Genomic DNA, 19,360 nt, shown 5'->3' with positions numbered 1-19,360 from the left:
GCTTCTACAATTCTAACACCATTTTAAAAACTAAAAGAATTTCAGTACTTAAACAAATTATTTTTATTCATAAAACGTGTGCATGCAACACTAGAGAATAATGAGATTAAAAAAAAAAAAAAACACAGAGGATAATAACATGGAAAATGCTGCTTTTGAATGGTACACATTAGCCCATCTCATTTCCTTTAATCTTTTTTCTTATAATAATATATATTTGATTTAATTTATTATATATATATATATATTTATAGCTCCTCTAATTACACCACCTTTCTTTCTTTCTTTCTTTTTTTGTTTTTATTTTTTCCCTTATCTTTCTGCCTGTTTAATACATCTCTCTATCTACATCTATCCTAATATTACTTCTTGGTACTCCAAAAGTTATAGCTTTTGGACTTTCTTTTTATGAATAATTACCTATAAAGTAATATACCATGTCTTCATCATCTTCATAATTTAATTTATATTTTTTTACAAAAAAAAAAATTATAATTTAAGGATAAAAAAAGTTACAAATAATAAAATTTAAAATTTAAATCTACTAGATACTACCTCTTTGAGAAGTTTACGTTAGCAAAATAAATTTGGATTCTTAAATTTAGTTATGTTACATATCAATTAAATTATGCGTTAAATTAATAAAAACTTGTGATTTTGACATAGTATTAGTTATTAAAAAAAATAAAATACTATATATTAAGAGCATATATATAAATATTTTATGTGAAATATACATGCAAGAGCTTTAGTATGGGGAACCACATTTTACTTAATTCTATTTCATTTTTTTTAATTCTTAATTCTATTTCATATTAATATACATGCAATATTGCCCACATTTTTCTTATTTGAAGGGACCAAATTGAGTTGCATCATACTATCATTAAAATATTATATAAAATCGTATAATAATATGAAATAAGATGGTGTGATATCACATTTATATGATTAATTACCATAGGTAGCTATGTATCCAATTAATCAACAAATTAAATAGAATTAGATGTAGTTCTTTTTTAATGCAAATGAAAAATGGGGGGGGGGGGGTTCCTAAGTTTGGTTTTGACTATATATTCAACTTATCAATTAATAAAAAAGAATGGGTAACATACAAAATTAGGGTTGGGAGTTGGGACAACCATCAAAGTCCCCGATAAAAAATTTGAATATAAGTATAAAAAGCTGGTCCCGCATCAAAAAATCCCACTCCAACAGGACAACCAAAATACCTCCCATCCACTTCCAAAATGTTACTATTTGTACTGAAAATGTTATGTCATTGCCAAGTTAGGCTAGCTTGTTGTTGCCCTAAAATAATGTTGAATTGGCCGGGAATTGGGAGTTGGGACCCCTTCCTCTTATTAAAGCCTTCAAAAGTATATCCCTACCTCATCTACTACTTCTTTTCTAGCTCTTTTCCAATTATCATGAATTCACTAGATATTTTTTTTGTCTATATCAAATGTATTACTCATTCACTGCTCTTTGCCACATATTTTCTGGTTTTTCCACTATGATTTCTAAAGATTTATTCATACAATTCTCTCAAACTTATGTTCAAATTTCCTGACATGAAAATTGAAATAATGTGCCAGATATCATTGCATTCCCCTCCCTAAAATATTTTAAGATTTTTTTTTTGTAGTTTATGTACTATCTTATATAGTAAGAAGAAGGTGATATATATACTATTGATTTTAATTCTAAAGATGTTTTACAGATAATACATAATATAGGAAAACCATCACTCTACTCCAAAATCAAGGAAAACATTAGCTACTTGAATAAACAAGAATTATCCCCCAACTAATTGATTAGGTTTCACCTAAACTTAGGTAAATATTGTTTCAAGCAAAGTTAAAAAAAGTGCTATATATAAGTTGTATAAAAAAAAAGGTGCTCAAATGGAACTGATTTAATATATAGTTGCTAGCAGTTATGATCAAATTAACTATATACAAAACTGAAAAAGAAAATCCAACTTTAGGATTTGAAGCAAAGTAGGGCTTTCATTCATGCATGGTGGCCAATCATGTCATCTTTCTATGACACTTTTATAACCATATTATTCGGTCACAATCTTATTCAAAACAATTTCAATTTATTTAATCCCACTAGTCATGAAATAGTTTTTTTTTTTTTTTTATTTGAATGGGGAATTATCGAACTTTAGTTTTTGTTGGAAGTGATTGAACATTTTGAATTTTATTTTTTTAATAGTCACGTGATCTTTTAAAAAATATATTAAAATTTTAATTTCAGTAATCATTGATTAATCCTTCATAATTTTAATTAAAAGAATAATTCTTTTTACAAAAGCCAGAGAAATGGATAAGCTAACTAAATTTTGCATTTTATTTATGTGTGAATGGACCCTTGAAAAGAAGATCAATACTATTAGTAGATGAACTTTTTAGTGTGGGGAATCTGCTTATAATGCCATCCATTGTGGGACATATCAACAAGCCATCATTTTCCAGCACATTATTCTCAACTTTAACTCGAATAATTTTAAGCCACGTGTCATACAAATCATTTTCAAGCTTTATTGGACAAGTGGCCATTGAATAAGTGACACGTGTTTCGCATCTCAACCCACTGTGCTTGAACTTGGTAGTCCACCAATGGCATCATTTTGTGTGCCACAAGAATCCCATTTCATCAATTTAAAAAAAAAACCCAACAAATCAAACTGCCCCAATTGCTTGAAATAGTGGTGTAGAGTGTTAAAGCACCAAAGAATTTGACAAAAAAGAAAGCTTAAAAAAAGAATAAAAAAATGCTTTATATATAGCGAAGTTTCATACGTACTCCCCAAAAAGTCATAATCAGTATATAAAAAGATTGATAAGTCACACGACAATACCTAAAACTGGTAAAGGTATATGTGCTATTTGGCCTATATTTCCCTCTGTAAAGGGTCTTTTCAAAGAACTCACTCTCCCTCTTTGGGCGGGAGCTTTGTGGTGTGGTGAGTGGTCGGCCCTTATCTTCTTTGTTTTTTCAGTTAATGAAAGGGAAGGAAGCTGGCTATGCCGCTGTGGCCGGTGGCCATTATCTTTTAAACCACAACAAGTACTGTTTTGAGGACCTTTGACTGTTTCTGTCAAAAGCTCTAAAACCCTACGACTCTGAAATTTTTATGCTAGCCAAGCCAGTCCACTGGCCGAAAGCCATCCCTTGTGGGCTAAAAAAAGCCTTCAAAAAAGGGTGACTTATTCAAATCACTATTCTTTTCCTCAATGATGACCCACATTATTGACTTATGTAAGCCTTCGCCTATTGTCACAGCTATATATGCCCCTGCCCCTGCACCCATTGGGATTGGCATGCAGCCTATATCTAATCGTCCTTTTGGTCTATGGATGCCATGATATTCCTTCTTCATGTGTATGGACAAACGCAAACCAGTACAGATTAACGCATTTCATTTAGTCAATCAAGTTGATAAAATGAATATGTTTTTCATGTGACATGGGTTTTTTTATTTGAAAAAAAAAAGGAGAATTAGAGTTATTTTAACAGAAAATTAAACATAGCCAACCGAATCCAATACTAAAATATGTGACATGTATAAAAAATAACGAATGCATACATATCTTATCCAGAATATATGTATAAGATTGCGAATAATGGATGTGATGAAGAAGGAGGAAGTTGTCAGAGCATTGTTTGAAGACAAGGAATGTGTAAAAAGCTAAAAGGTTAACAAATAGGGGGTTTGATTCTATTATGTAGTGAATGACCAGGCTTGAAAGCAATCAAAGTATGCCATGCTTACCTAATGAATGAAGTTAGAAAGGGTAGCTAGCCTAGCTATACTTTGGATCATGTTATTACTCGTTCAAAGATGCCAACTGTGTGGCATTAGGATGGCCACCAAAGGACAGCAGAAAGGAGCAGCAGCAAGCAGTTGGGGTAATGGCTTTTCCCATAAGCGTCTCCTACTGTAGAAGTATTGCATGCTGCAAATGTTTGTTCATTTTTTGCTTATATTTTTTACGTATGGCACATGCACTAAGGGACCTACACGTTCGTATGGGTACCACTAGGAGGAAACAAGAATAGTCTTTGTAGGGCAGGGAGTGTTTAAGTTTTGGGGCATTTTTTTTTTTGAAAGGTTTGACAAATTAAGGGTATTTCTTGTCTCTCTATAAAGAGTTATAGTTTTCAGTTCCTCTAAATTCGAACCGACCTTTGATCACTTTGGGAATGTCCCCAAAAATTGAACTCCCAACAACTGTTTTTCGTATATTGGCCCACAGTTTGTGTTTTCTCACTTACCCTATAAACCCTTTCTCTTTGTCTTAATAGCTCCCACCACAACAAAGTCAATTTTTACACTTCCATGATATTTTTGTTAATGAAAGTCAATTACAAAGCAATCACCAGCCAACCATCATGATCGAAGATAAGCCACGCCTTTTCCCACTACAAATTCAGAGTGCAAGGCTTTAGGACAATCGTTTTGATTTGTATATACTCTTGACTGAAAAACACGTGGATGATAGGAGAGCATTGTTTTAAGTGTGCTTGAAAGTATTGTTGCTTTTGAAGTGAAAGCAAAGGAAACAAAGAAAGATCAGATGCCACTTCCTCTTGTGGTTTCACATTTTTGTTTGTTTTTTTGTGATTCAAAGTATTTGACACTTTGACCCATTTTTTTTCCATTTGTTTTATGGTTTGACTATATGTAAGCTTTAGGTGGTTTTCAACTTCGTTTCTCCATATTTCTTAATTGAACAACTCAACAAATAAGAGAAAATGGAGTCCAACAAGCCATAAACTCTTTGGAATTGAAGGAAAATATACTAAACTTTCCCTGTTAACACCGCCTTTTTTGGGTGGGGTTTGCAAAAGTTTTCATCACTCTGGAGCATAATGGCTAATGATTATGCCGACGACCACTCAGACAGGCAGTCCAACAAGACTCGGTCAAATTCCCATAAAAAAAAAAAAAAACATGGCAATGATTTGGGCCTTTGGGCACGAGTCTTAACAATGTGTAATACGAAAGCATGCCCATTCCGATCAATACCAATCCTTAATTGGAAGTGCTTCCGGTTCAACTTCATATGTTGTTGTACTAAAGACAAGAACTTCCTTCAAGTAAAGTACTATGACTTGGGGTTTGGTCTTTAGACTCTTAGATGGTGTTGGCAATGAGTTACAGGAAAATATCCATACAATCCAATTATTATCAAACAAATTATAGGCGGCAACACATAGTCCAAGTTTGTAGATTAGAAGTTAAGAAACATGTAGTATATCTATAATTGAGCAGGATAAAAGTGGATTTTCTAAATATATTAAGATTACCAGAATCTGCTTGAGATGATTGCATTTACATTTAGATCTCTGGTGTTATAACAATCATAGTTACATTTAGTTAAAACAATGAAATTTTGCTAATAAATCACTGATGGATTTCTTCTGTCAGGACTCTGAAGATGGTTGCATATTTTCACCCCAAAACTCAGCAAATCTTTCCAGGATAACCAGAATGACGTATTTCATAAATTGCAGGGAAAGCAGGATATTCTTTCCCACTTATACCTGTTCAGTGTAAATTGAGTGGTGCAAAATGTCTGAAATGCACACTGACATGTTTGTTTCATATGAAAATGCTTAGGTGAGGTAGGCATAACAATTTTGAAGCCAAAGAACATTTTTCTAGAACATCAAGAGAGTCTAATTGACTGGATCATTTATAATTAAGCCAAAGAATAAGAGTAATACCAATTTCTAAGTTCAAAAAATAAGTATCACTTTCTTTCTTTCCATTGGTGCAAACAGAATTCGATCTCGATCTCGCTGTTGTTTAGATATGACAGAGAATGACATATATAAATATACCATTGAATATTACACAAAAGTCGAGAGTAAATGTTGAAAGAGTGATTCTTACGTCTAGCCAATAAATCTAAAATGTAATTGTCATTAGAGGACGAATTTAAGAGAAAAATGTCATAGAAGGCTTTTCCTACTGCACCTTGGCATCCAACATTTGACTGGAACTCTTGTCCTTGCAAGTCACAATTTGAAAAAGCTAGTTCTGGAAATGAACAAACTTGGCAGAAAGCAAGAGGATAAAAGGGGGACCTGATCTGGTGGTCGTGGGGGAAGGGAAAAGGTTGCAAATGCATGCTCATCTAGAATAGTCAAGACAGACTTTCGGATGTCCAGGTAAACGGACAAATCCCAGATCGATACATCTACAAAGACGTATTGGAATTCCACAGCTAAATCAATCAACACTCTGACTAGAAACAATAATAAACCTAGCATCAAGTCCCTAGCTAAGATAAGGGGGAAATTTTCAGAGAAAAGCCACTATGCTTACTCAGAGTTCAGGTTTTCACTCAGATTCCTACCCTAGTAATCGCTGCAAGCATTTTAGATTCATTCACATTACCACTAGAATTGTCTTTACTATCACCATTCAAAGAACCTAAGACCTAGGAGCTGAATGATAAACACCTTTTTTAGGCCCAACTCAGAAAACTCACGGTAGAGAGCATGCAATGCCATGAATAATTGCAGTAAATGTGACACCAGGTCCCAGAGAGATGAGAAAATAAGAGGAACAAGGGGAGGTACAAGACAAGTGTCAGAGGAAAAAAACACGCCTGCAATGTACAGAAAAAAACACACACACACACACACACACACGAGTAAAAGTCACTTATTTACAGCAATTTACATACTGTCTATAGAATCTGGAATGCAATTTTTTTTTTGTCAAATAAAAAGGTTTTATTTATATAAGGAAAGCAGAAATACTGCTACATCAAGATTGTGCTAGTCAATGTGGCTAGGATACAATCATAAATAAAAAATAGAATCCTGTAGGCGCCAAGCTATACAGAGATTTGTTAACACGGTCTACCGGAACACACTTGAATCCTGTTAATCTCTAACTGACAACCTCTTTAAAATGACCTAGGACTTGCGTAGGAGACTCTTACAAGTTTCTATATAACCTGTTGTTTCTCTCCTTCCACACTTGGAATACAGTATTTATCAGTCATCAATTAACCCTTTTAAATTTCAAAGACAGTCTAGCAGGAACAAGCCCGGTCCAGTTACTATAAATTTCTTAACCAAAATAACACGAAAGGTTCCAAGGAAATCTACCTCAATATATTGTCTTTGAGACCAGAAAACGAAGTGGACATCAGCTATTCTGTTGACATATTTGGACTATAAAGGAGCACCGACTTGAGCCCACAGAGAGCTGGTTCAAAATAATATTGACAAGCTGATCCATCAATGTCAAAATATATCAGAGAAGAATGTATAGTTAAGAAAAACATCACTCTTTCTTCATATTTTTCACCTCTATTCCACCTTGGTAACCATTTCAAGTGTTCCGATTTATTTGGATCAACATAGGCTCAGTGTTTCTATTATCAACATTCAAAGAACCTCCGTGTTGAAATCTAAATACTTACATTTCCTATCCCCTAGACCAAAATCTTCCGCTAAAAGTCATGCAACCCATGAAAGTCATGTAAAGAAGTAGAAGCACTTATGCCCCATGTACAGAAGTAAAAAACACAGTCCATACAACTAATTATTCACCACAATTTTCATTCTATTCACAGAAATCCGAGCACAACGTACATCTGTCACTTTTTAGTCTTTTAGTCCCAATGGTAGCAGAAGGAATTTGAAAGTTGGTTGGCTTCTGAAAATTTTCTGTTATCAACGGCAGTTTAATTTAAAGTAGCTTCCTTTGTTCTTTAGATTAACAGCTAGTCTTATGGCCCATGATTTTCAATTCATTCAGAACTTGGTCCTTGTTGAATGGAATATAACACATAGCACTGTATTTAGTACATCAATTTTCTTATATCAGTGTCATAATCAGTGATATTCTTCATTTCTTTTCCTCTAGAAAGAAAAGTTTCTAATGAATCTATCCTGTCTGATAGATTTAAGTAGGCCCAAAATCAAGCTCACAATCTGACAATTGACCATGACCCATTTTGTAGCATATGCAGCTGCCTCCCACAAATCAACCAAGTCTTCTCCTTGAAGCATTATGAATTAAATGAATGCCATAAAACATGCCTGGCCAGAAATGGTTTTCTATTAGAATATAGTAAGAATTGAAGACTAAATAAAGCAGAAGGGTAGGCATTGGTGGATACTAAATAGAACCAGAACTACTAACCCATTTTCTCCAATATTTCATTGCACCAAAAATGAAAGTAAAAAATAAAAATTGAATAAATTAGCATGTAATTCATGTAATTCACTCATAAATTTGGTTGCAAGCAAGAAACAGACATTAAAGGTGACATTAAAGGTCAGAAACTCAACGAATTAACAGCTGATTCATATTCGATTTAACAACTAAAATTGTGCAATAATGCAACCGATTAGATCCTTTAGAATAGAATTTTGCCAGATTAACAGGCAGTTTTTAAAAATTTTCAAAATTTGAATATTAAAAAAATATAAAGAAACAAGAAAGCTAAAGTTTGAGAATTTACCAGAGAAGTGAGAAGCTTTGATAAGCCGCAGGAAACAACCGTTGGCACTTTCCCTTTACATATCTTAGTTTATCCATGTTGGGTTGGACTTTGGGCTTCTAGCAATTTTTAACAGTGATATATTTATTCAAAACCCCCTGAAACTTACAATTTGTAAGATTTTGTGTTGTACAGAAAAAAGATAAAATAAAAAAAAAATTATAGTACCAATTAGGGGAATGCTAGGGGTAACTATTTTTTAGTAAAAAATATAAATGGTGTGGTTAGGATATCTCAAGTTTTGGAGAATAAGCATTATTATCAATGAAAAATTAAACATAAATCCATGTTGTTACTTGTCACATAGATTGTTTAACTCTAATGATGAAAAATTCAAAGATAAATTCAAAGAAATTACTAAGTAACATATATTCCATGAAGAAAGCCAAAATAACCTTTTTATTGGGATTTCTTTAACCTCCTCCTTCATTGACTTAATTGATGGAAGTCATATTTTAATTTTTATAAACTTTGTTTAACAACAATTGTTTTCTTTGAAAAAAAAAATAGTGTTTGAGTAATTTTTATGATATTTCAGAAATTGTAAACCTTGTAATCTGGATTATTATATTGTATAAAATATTATATTCATATTATATTTTACAAACAAATTAAATATCACGTATATAAAAATATAAAAAATAATTTTTTTATTTTATTAAATTTATTTTTAATTATTTTTAATTTTAAATTATATAATTTTTATATTTTTTATCCATATTATTTATATTTCGTATCATCGTTTCAAATTTCAAATTATGACATTTAAAAAGAAGGCCATGACAAATAATTAAAAACTAAAGGAGATGTTTGTAATATCCCTCGGACTGTTAAACCCGGTACAATGAAAAGCCCAACGGTCAAAACCCGATGGCAACGGCTAGATTTTAGTTATAGAAATGGCTACAATGGCCAAAGTTATGGCCTTAGCAGGGATATTTCACCGCTATTCCCACATCACCTGTGGATCACCGAGGAGACTTTACCATTCTTGCAGGGCTATCTATAAACCAGAGGTCCAAATCAAAGAGGAAGGCCTGCCTCAGACCCTTCATTACTTGATCACTCTGGCAAAAAGGTCACTTGTTTTTTCGTTCGTATCTCAACATTCTATTTCAAAATGGTTTTTTTTTTCTTATTTGGGTTTTGACTGTTTCTTTGGGTTTTTATGGTTATTCTTTAAATTTGTGTGCTTTTCTTCCTTGTCTAGCATTGGAAACTGACATGAAGATTAGGGTTCTGAGCTGATTGATTAATTTTGTGCAGATATCTCCTTGGCATGATATTCCATTGCATTTGGGTGATGGAGTGTTTAATTTTGTTGTTGAGATACCCAAAGATACTAGTACCAAAATGGAGCTTGCTACTGATGAGCTATACACTCCAATAAAGCAAGGTACAAAGAAGGGAAGAATTAGATACTATCCGTGCGTTTTGCTCTTTCATTTTTTTAATTGAATTTATGATGTGGGTGAGAATTTTTGGGAAGTAGAGATAAGTTGTTTGCTACTGAGATATGGATATGAGTAGAATTTATGAAGTAATCATACATCACTTAGATCATGGTTCATTGTCAAACAAAAAATTCTGTAATGCTCAAGTGAAAAATTTTTGTTTTGTTTTCGTTATAAATTTGAATTCTTTCTCAATGTTATTTTTCAGTTTCAACATCAATTGGAACTATGGATTGCTCCCTCAGACTTGGGAGGACCCATCATTTTCAAACCCGGAAGTTGAAGGAGCATTTGGAGATAATGACCCAGGTATATTAGCTCTCACTTTGTTCTGTTCGTGTAACCTTGCCTCTTCTTAATGCGAAACAGATTTTGTTTGTCTTTAATTGTTTTCCAAACTTTTAATTGAAGGATTGGTCAGATCCTAAAGTTTAAGCCCCTAGCTGCTTTAGCTATGATTGATAAGGGGGAGCTTGATTGGAAAATAGTTGCAATATCATTGGATGATCCAAGAGCTTCACTGGTGAATGATGTTGATGATGTTGATAAACATTTTCCCGTATGTCCTGTTATGTCAAGCTGCACCTACAAATTTATCAACATATGCTTTAGTTAGAGAAAATGGAGCTTATCATTTCATGAATATGATTCCAAGTTAAATATTAATACAGCATGTCTGTGCCACTTATCCAAAATTACTAATTATTTCATTGTTCAATCAAGAAATAATCTGCAGTAGGTCAATAGCATCTGTGCCACACTGGTGACATTGTGTTGGCTCTTATCTATTTTTACTTTAAAACTAATATCTTTCCTTTTTACCTTGTTTACGCTTGTTTTCTTTCTGCTGTGTGTTTGGAAGGTTGTCAGGACACTTTCTCCTGTAACAACCTGGCCATGTTTTCTGTTTTTAGTTAACATAGCACTTGACCTCACCATCTATACAGGGTACTCTTGTTGCAATTAGGGATTGGTTCAGAGATTACAAAATCCCAGATGGGAAACCTCCTAACAGGTTTGCTCTTGGCAACAAGGCGGCAAACAAGGTAGATTCAATTTTGTTTATATTGTTATTTTGTTTCTTAAGGGTCTAATTTTATTGGGAAAAAAAAGGGCTTTTCATTTCACCATACTGTTTTTGTTCCTCTACTAGCTGAAGTTAACAACAAAATTTTCCTCTCAAAAATTTAAAAAATGATCATATAACTTTTGCCCTCTAGGAGGGGAAACAATGTCTGTATGTTCACTTGGTGCTATGGCTTATTAACTATTTCCTCTTTAGTGTGAACATACTTCTTTGCCTCACATAACTTCTTACCGTGTAGCTTATGTGCTCAACGATTCTTGATAGCCTTTTTAAATTGGTTTAATATTATGCTGGTTTTCCCCCCCTTCGAAACTAGAAAGTTCAGATACATTTCAAATTGGTTAGTTTTTAACTTCTGGATTTTAAACCTAATATGACAAACAGGATTATGCTTTGAAGGTTATCAAAGAAACTAATGAGTCATGGCAAAAGCTAATGAAGAGATCTATACCTGCTGGGAATCTTTCTCTCCTCTAAACTAATGCAGTTAATCTGATTGTATATTTTGTTATAGAAGATAATGCATGAAGAAATAATTTCACTTTTTTTTTTTATATTTGGGGGATTGTGGGACTCAATTTTTGCTAATTGAGTTATTATGCTTCATATTGTCCAATTATGCCTACCTTGCATAGCATCTTTTTGATTAAATGTTCTTCCCAAGAAAAAAAAGAAACTTTTATAGTTACTTGTTCTAAAAATTTATTTCATGTTCTTACAGCAAGGCTAGATTTTACATATGGTTTGAATTTAAAGTCGATGTTATTGATATTTGGTTTGAATTTAACAGTGTTTATTGATGGAACAGAAATTAATTAGATGATTTTTACTTGGCCTGATCTTTAATACTTAACTAATTGTTCTAAGCATATGTTTGGATTGAGGGGGAGAAAAAGAAAAAATCATGGTATGGATTACCAACCCACATTGGAATTGGTAACATGAGCCATCACCCCATGAAGAAACTCAATGGGAAAGGTCCCAAGAAACAAGCAAGTCTTGTTATTAAAAACCACATTTTTCTTTTATATTGCCATGTGCCAAGCTATGTACTTTGTTCAAATGTGCAAGAAACTGATCAGTTCAATTCAATCCTATCATCTACATTGGTGGCTCTTGGTATGTCACTAGGTGCCATTTTTAGGTTCAATAAGATCCCAATTTAAAGAGAAAATGTTTTCCAATGTTTCCCTATTCTTCAAAAGAAGCATATTCCTTTGTTGCTCAGCATTATGGGCCCAGATTTACACCCTAAAAATCAAAATTAGAAGACATTTATATATGATAAATCTTTGCCATTTGCAGAAAAACTTATTACTATTTGTTTTTTTTTTCTCTCAAAAAAACCAAAAGAAGTTAATTGATGTAAATGTTAGACAAGTTGAAGTGAACTACTTTGTTGGTGAGATTATTTGGTCAACCCTAATATTTATTTAAATTCTATTTTCATGTCATCTTTCATTTTCTATCATCAATCTCAAACCAATATTTAACCAATTTTAATTTTTGTTAAATGTTGATAGATACATCATGACATTAGTTAAAGTGATATTTAAAGAAAAAACTATAATTAATAAAATTTTTATTCTTGAATTTAACAAAAGTGGTGCATTAAAATAAAATTTTTTCTAAAATAATAATTGAATAAATCTTAACCAATATTTGTAGGGTTTATTTTTATATATTTTTTAGATAAAAAAACATTATATAGTATTTTCGAATAAAAATACAAGAGCAAAAAGAGTAGGTGGTTGTTATATTTCGTAAGTACAATTAAACTCAAATAATTACATTTTTGATTAATTTGGAAAGATTACGTATGCCACATCACCCCCGACAATAATAACTACAGAATGCCGGCGGCAATTCATTTCCATTCCACAATATCGCCACGTGTTCTTTCCCATTTGCCGCACTACGCGGCGTAACTTGAGAAAAATTAAAACCCTCCCTGGAAGACGAAGAGTTCCTCCGCCTCCGCGCTCAAAAACAAAAATAAAGTTCCAGTTCTGCCCTTTACTTCACTAGATCTCGGCCCTTCCTCTTTCTTAAAGATCCGATTATGTATTTTTATTATTATTTTTTTAATTTTTGTCAACTAATCTAATGGCTTCGATCCGTCGAACTCTCTCACCCGCGTATCACGACCGTTCTTACCAGAACGGCGCTGGTTTCTCCTCTCCGTCCAACAAGCTTTTACCCAATGGAAACAGTAAACATTTCTCCTCCTCTTCCTCGTCAACGCATTTACCGTTGTTATTCACCGCCGTGAATTTAGTTTACTGTAGAGGATGGAGGCGATCTTTTTGCAGGTGTCTCTTCTTTTTCCTGATAGGATTTGTTTGCGGAATTTCTCTGTTTGGACACGTTGATTCTGATATCCAAGCCAAGAATTTCGCTTTTCCCGAACTGAAACCGCCACATGTCAACCTCCAATTGAACGACCAGATTGTTGCTTCTGTTTCATTGGGCGTTAATACGAGATTGGAAGAACAAAAGGAAGTTACTGATTTAATTGAGCCGTTAAAGCAGTTAATCGTCGTTACGCCGACTTACAATCGGGGATTCCAAGCCTATTTCTTGAACAGGTTAGGTCAAGTTTTGAGGTTAGTGAAGCCGCCGTTGGTTTGGATAGTGGTGGAGGAAAAAGTGGCGTCGTTTGAGACTGCGGAGATTTTGAGAAAAACCGGGGTTATGTATCGGCACGTGGTGTCCACCCGCAATTCTAGTAACGTGAAGGACCGAGGGGTTCATCAAAGAAACGCCGCTTTGGAACATATTGAACGGCATAAGCTTGATGGGATCGTGTTTTTCGCCGACGACGACAATGTCTACACGCTGGAGTTGTTTGAAAGCTTGAGAACTATTAGGTAATTTGAATTCTAATTTGAATTTTATTTGTTTTTGGGGAATGTTGTTTTTAAGATAATTAATGAGGATTACAAATTTGGGTAAAAGTGGGTTTTTGTAATGAATGTGTTGGGATGTTAATAATTGTTTAATTGATTTTATTAACTTTTTGTTTTGGTGGGCAGTGGATGTATTAATGGAAAATGGAAATGATTTTGGTTTTGTAGTTGGTGATTCACTATCTGAAAATTATTGCCATTACCTAATGCATTAGTACCTTTTGTTTGTGGATCAAATCAGCTTGTTACCTCTTTGTTATTTGATTAACTAGATCCAGTTTCATTTTCATATGACATCCGAGTCATATAGCTTGAGTCGTCCCATGTTTTAAGCCTTTCCTTCATCGTCTGTTTATTGTAGTCTTGGTTGATCATGTAATGTCATTTTACCAGTTTATCATGAGATTTTTGAATGATGAATTAACTTAAAACTGTTAGCTCACTAAAAGTTTTCCCTTTTCAAAAGGTTGATGAAGATGTCCATAACTGTTTATATTGATTTTCTTAGCTTGGTATTTATAACTTGTCAATTCTCGATTGCTATATATTATTTATAACTTGTCAATTCTCGATTGCTATACATTGAATTCCGAGTTTGTCTTGTTCATCAGTATGTTACAGACTTCAGAGAGCTCTTCAATGGCATAACTGTAAAGTGATTACTATGAATTGCTTCATCTTCTCCTAATCTTGTTATTATACACAAATTCATAATATGTATCTCCTTGTGTTGTAGCCGTTTTGGAACTTGGCCTGTTGCCATGCTTGCACAAAGCAAAAACAAGGCAATTCTGGAAGGTCCAGTATGCAATGCAAGTCAAGTAATTGGATGGCACACAAATGAGAAAAGTAAAATACTTCGTAGGTTTCATGTTGATATGTCCGGATTTGCTTTCAACAGCACCATCTTGTGGGATCCAAAGAGATGGGGACGCCCCTTCTCAAACCCAATTCGACAGTTGGACACAGTGAAGGAGGGTTTCCAAGTATGAATCATACTGTTGCATTTTATATGATGGCGTTGAAGCTATTGTGTAATTTCTCTAGAAATGCCACATCATGATTCTTGGCTTTGCTTACTGTTTCTTCTATGCAGGAAACTACATTTATAAAGCAAGTGGTGGAAGATGAAGGTCAAATGGAAGGTATACCACCTGGTTGTTCGAGGATTATGAACTGGCATCTCCATTTAGATACTGTTAATCTTGTTTATCCCAAAGGCTGGCTACTTGAGAAGAATCTAGAGGTTACTCTGCCTATTAAGTGACGGAAGCTCATCTCTACAATTTTTTTGATGCTGAGGGCATAAACGGGTATGAGATTTAATTCTGCATTTAATTTAAACTCTCTCTTTTTTGTAATCTTGACTTTTGTTATCAGAGAGATTTACCCCCTGAAAACGGGGGAAAACAGAAATACACATGCACAGGTGTCAAAGATAGAATTAATGAAAACAAGTGGAGATCAGTTATCTCTCGAGCTGTTGATTTGTTTTGAAGTTTATGTTATCATATTTTTTACCTTTGATTTTAGTATATATATGTAAATAGTCTTATGCTGAAGAGTTCCTGATTGTAGCTATTTTCCTGTCACAGTTCTGCCCATATTTTTGTGCTGGTGGCACATTCGTTCAACTTTTCTGAGCAGATTTGTTGCAATCGTCATCATATAGCAGGGCCTGCAGATATCCATCAAGCAGTGACAAAGAAACAGAAGATTTGTGATTTTTTATTTTGTTTCTAGAATTTTGTAGCGTGAATATTCTTACAGAAAAAAATTCTTGTAGATTTTGGGTGTTTTGAGTGTTTTAGGGGATTTAATTTGTTAATTTTCAAGTACCCTTACATTCCCCCCTCTCCCCTGCTCCACAAAATAGGTGGTGTATATGGGGGGTTTGTTGTGGATCAAATTGTCTATACCATGTACTTAGGTATTGTATCGAAATCAAAGGCCATTTGTTACTTGTCCAAAGAGTATTTTCGTTTACCTAGTTGACGTTTTTTTTGTTTTTATTGGGATGAAGCAATAATCACAATAATACATAAGTAATATATCGTAATAAATTCACAACAATAGAAAATAATCAATAATAAAAAATATAAGAAAAATAAAGCACATTAAGATTTATGTGAAAAATCTTCTAATGTAAAAGAAAAAATTATGGATCGCTAGAAAATTTTCACTATCAAATAATGGATATACACAGCTCTTCTCTAGCTAAAACTAGAGTTAATCAATAACTAGAGAGACAATTTGAGAAATATTATCAAATAGGTAATCAACAAATACATTCTGGATTTGTTCTTAAAGAGCTTCAAATTCATTCTTCATCATTCAGAATGTAGAATTTTGAATCATAAACTTGTTGACAAAGTTTTAGCTCAATCGGACTACGGATCGACTTCCATTCAACCAACTCTCCATTCTCTTTTTTCTCTCTACTTTTCTTGACTTTTCTTCTTTTTCTTCTTGGTTTGCGATACCACCTTAAATAACCTCACTTTTTTTTTTTAAACAGTTAAAGCTCTATGTAAAAAGAAAAACCAAGGCCCATGGCCTTTACTTGGTCCAAAACTAATTACATGGGGCGGGATCTCATTTTTCTAACAATCTCTCCATCCAGCCCCATTAGGAAGAGATTCATCACCATAGCAGTTTCATTTGAAACTTACATTGGCCAGAGAACTCATTCTAGCCAAGTTATTATAAAGCTCAAGTTTTTTTTTGAAAAATGTCTTAGTCAACATATCTGCTACATTCTCATTAGTATGAACTTTCTTTAATAACATTTACTGTTCTTCAATCATTGAATGTAACCAATGATATATAACATCAATGTGCTTTGTTCAGCATGGTACTTGACATTCTTACTCAAATCTAAAGCACTTTGGTTATCACAAAATATCACATACTCTTTCTGATTCAATCCCAATTCAAGAAGAAAATATTTCATCCAAAGCATTTCTTTATCTGCTTCGATTGCTACAATATACTCAACCTCTGTAATTGACAAAGTAACACACTTCTGTAACTTAGATTACCATGACACAGCTCCTCCTGTAAAAGTGAACAAATACCCTAAAGTAGATATCCTATAATCAAGATCGCCTGTCATGTCAACATCAGTAAATTCTTCTAAAACTGGTTGTAAAACTTCATAAATCAAGCACATTTTTGAGGTACCCCTCAAATATCTAAAAATTCATTTCACTGCTTCCCAGTAACCTTTCCTGGATTAGAAAGAAATCTGCTCACTACATCAATTGCATGAGCAATGTCAGGTCGTATACAAACTATAAGATATATTAAAGAATCGACTGCAGAAGAATAAGGAATACTAGACATAGCTAGTTGCTCTTCTTTAGACACTGGATAAGATTTTTTATTAAAATAAAAATGCTTGGCAAGTGGACTGCTAACTGATTTAGCATATTGCATGTTGAATCTACTAAATACTCGTTCAACATATTTTTTTTATGATAGCCACAACTTTTCAGCTCTCTTATCTCGGATAATGTCTATACTGAAAATCTATTTTACTAGACCTAAATCTTTCATATCAAAAGACTTAGACAATTGTTCTTTTAACTTGTAAACCATACTAGTATCTTGTCTCACAATCAATATATCATCAACATATAATAAGAGAATAATGAAGTTACCATCAAAAAATTTTTTTAATATACACACAAGAATCCACTACAGTTCTTTTATAGCTATGACTCACCATAAAAGAATCAAACTTCTTGTACCACTGTCGCGGAGCTTGTTTCAAGCCATACAAGCTTTTCTTCAATTTGCAAACTAAGTGTTCTTTCCCTTTCACTTCAAAACCCTCATACTTATTCATATAAATGTTCTCCTGCAAGTCACCATGTAAGAATGCAGTTTTAACATCAAGTTGCTCAAGCTTAAGATTTAAACTAGCTACTAATCCTAGTACCACTCGAATGGAACTCATTTTTACAACTGGAGTAAAGATCTCATTTAAATCGATGCCTGATTTTTGAGAAAAATCTTTTACCATAAATCGGGCTTTGTACCTCACTAGTTTATTACCATCTTTTTTCAACTTGAACACCCATTTATTTTTTAACGACCTTTTCTCTTTTGAAAGTTTAACAAGATCATAAGTATCAATTTTTTTGTAATGACTTCATCTCTTCTTTCATTGCTTTTAATCAATGCTCTCTATCCGGAGTAGTCTACACATCTTAGAAGTTTTTTTGCTCTCTCTCACTAGTAACTAAAATAAAATTTAAACTTGAATACCTGGTAGATGGCCTGTGCTCTCTAGTAGATCTTCTAGGCTGAGACTTTACATCACCTAATACTAAAGGTAACTCTTCCTGTTCAACACTTTTAAGTAAAAAAGATTGCTCATCCTGCTCAAAATTAATTACATCTGGCTCATCACTAACTATGGCTGGCTTATTCATATCTCCAAGTTTTATTTCTTGCTCATTTTCACCATCTGTGGCTCTTTTCTATGGAATCTCTATTAGTGTTAAAATATCACACTCAACAGTAACCCATGTAGTCTTCTTATTTTTCTCAAAATCTGTCATAGTTTTTTTTTCATGAAAGATCATATCTCTGCTTCTGACTGTCTTTCTCTTCATTGGATCATATATCCTGTAGCCAAATTTTTTATCACCATATCTTACAAACACACACTGTGTGGCTTTACTGTCAAGCTTTGACCTTTACTCTTTCGACACATGCATGAATGCTTTACACCCAAAAACTTTTAAGTGAGAGTATGATCTTTCCCTGTCCACACTCTTTCTGGAATGTCAAAGTCTAAAAAAATTGATGGTGACCTACTAAGCAAATAACTGACTGTGTTGACTGTTTCACCCCAGAATGGCTTTAGTAATTTTATCATCCTTAACATACATTTGACTTTTTTTACAATGGTCTGATTCATTCTTTCAGCTACACCATTATGCTGTGGTGTTTTAGGTTCTGTCATCTCATGCCTGATCCAATGCTTTGAATAATATTCTTCAAAGTCTTTGGATGTGTATTCCCTACCATTATCAATTCAAAAATACTTCAAGGGTAACCCTATCATCCTTTCAACTATGGCATAAAATTTTTAAAAATACTATAATACTTAGCTTTTATTTTTTAACATATACACTCAAGTCTTACGTGAAGTATCATCAATAAAAGTAACAAAATATCTACTACCACCTAATGACTCAACCTCAATGGGACCACATATGTCAGAATAAATTAATTTTAATCTATTTTTTCTCTAAAAACTCTTACGAAAAGAAACCCTATTATGCTTACCAAACAAACAATAATTACATGAATCGAGAGACATACCTTTGGTTAAGAGAATGAGAAACTATCTTG

General features: G+C 33.3%; 2 protein-coding genes across 3 annotated transcripts; both read left to right on the top strand.

The window, feature by feature from the left end:
* Positions 1 to 9,448: 9,448 nt before the first annotated feature.
* LOC111311322 (soluble inorganic pyrophosphatase 6, chloroplastic-like) lies at positions 9,449 to 12,687 on the top strand. Of its 2 annotated transcripts, none has more exons than XM_089766233.1 (5): positions 9,449 to 9,621; positions 9,810 to 9,939; positions 10,206 to 10,306; positions 10,945 to 11,043; positions 11,469 to 12,687. In XM_089766233.1, the coding sequence occupies exons 2-5, from the start codon at positions 9,897 to 9,899 to the stop codon at positions 11,559 to 11,561; spliced, it is 336 nt and encodes a 111-aa protein (XP_089622359.1). In that variant the 5' UTR covers positions 9,449 to 9,621; positions 9,810 to 9,896; the 3' UTR covers positions 11,562 to 12,687. The 2 variants fall into 2 exon arrangements, with proteins under 2 accessions (XP_089622359.1, XP_089622362.1); XM_089766236.1 differs by lacking the exon at positions 9,449 to 9,621 and adding an exon at positions 10,409 to 10,556 and having other exon boundaries at positions 9,902 to 9,939.
* A 272-nt stretch (positions 12,688 to 12,959) lies between these two features.
* Positions 12,960 to 15,964, top strand: LOC111312501 (putative beta-1,4-xylosyltransferase IRX9H). The gene is made up of 4 exons (XM_022912824.2): positions 12,960 to 13,954; positions 14,730 to 14,979; positions 15,090 to 15,306; positions 15,589 to 15,964. The coding sequence occupies exons 1-3, from the start codon at positions 13,191 to 13,193 to the stop codon at positions 15,258 to 15,260; spliced, it is 1,185 nt and encodes a 394-aa protein (XP_022768559.1). The 5' UTR covers positions 12,960 to 13,190; the 3' UTR covers positions 15,261 to 15,306; positions 15,589 to 15,964.
* The last annotated feature ends 3,396 nt before the right edge of the window (positions 15,965 to 19,360 follow it).

The sequence above is a fragment of the Durio zibethinus genome, chromosome 1 (assembly GCF_047325235.1).
Source record: "Durio zibethinus cultivar Kanyao isolate XHJ-2024 chromosome 1, ASM4732523v1, whole genome shotgun sequence".
NCBI classification, from domain to species: domain Eukaryota; kingdom Viridiplantae; phylum Streptophyta; class Magnoliopsida; order Malvales; family Malvaceae; genus Durio; species Durio zibethinus.
The sequence above is the reverse complement of the archived record's forward strand: the minus strand, read 5'-3'. Positions and strand labels throughout refer to the sequence as shown.

Coding starts and splice junctions, on each gene's coding strand:
- LOC111311322 (XM_089766233.1), top strand. CDS start 9,897: ATGGAGCTTGCTACTGATGAGCTATACACTCCAATAAAGCAAG. Junction 10,307..10,944: donor ATTTGGAGATAATGACCCAG/GTATATTAGCTC, acceptor CCATCTATACAG/GGTACTCTTGTTGCAATTAG. Junction 11,044..11,468: donor GCAACAAGGCGGCAAACAAG/GTAGATTCAATT, acceptor TATGACAAACAG/GATTATGCTTTGAAGGTTAT.
- LOC111312501 (XM_022912824.2), top strand. CDS start 13,191: ATGGCTTCGATCCGTCGAACTCTCTCACCCGCGTATCACGACCGTTCT. Junction 13,955..14,729: donor GAAAGCTTGAGAACTATTAG/GTAATTTGAATT, acceptor CTTGTGTTGTAG/CCGTTTTGGAACTTGGCCTG. Junction 14,980..15,089: donor CAGTGAAGGAGGGTTTCCAA/GTATGAATCATA, acceptor TCTTCTATGCAG/GAAACTACATTTATAAAGCA.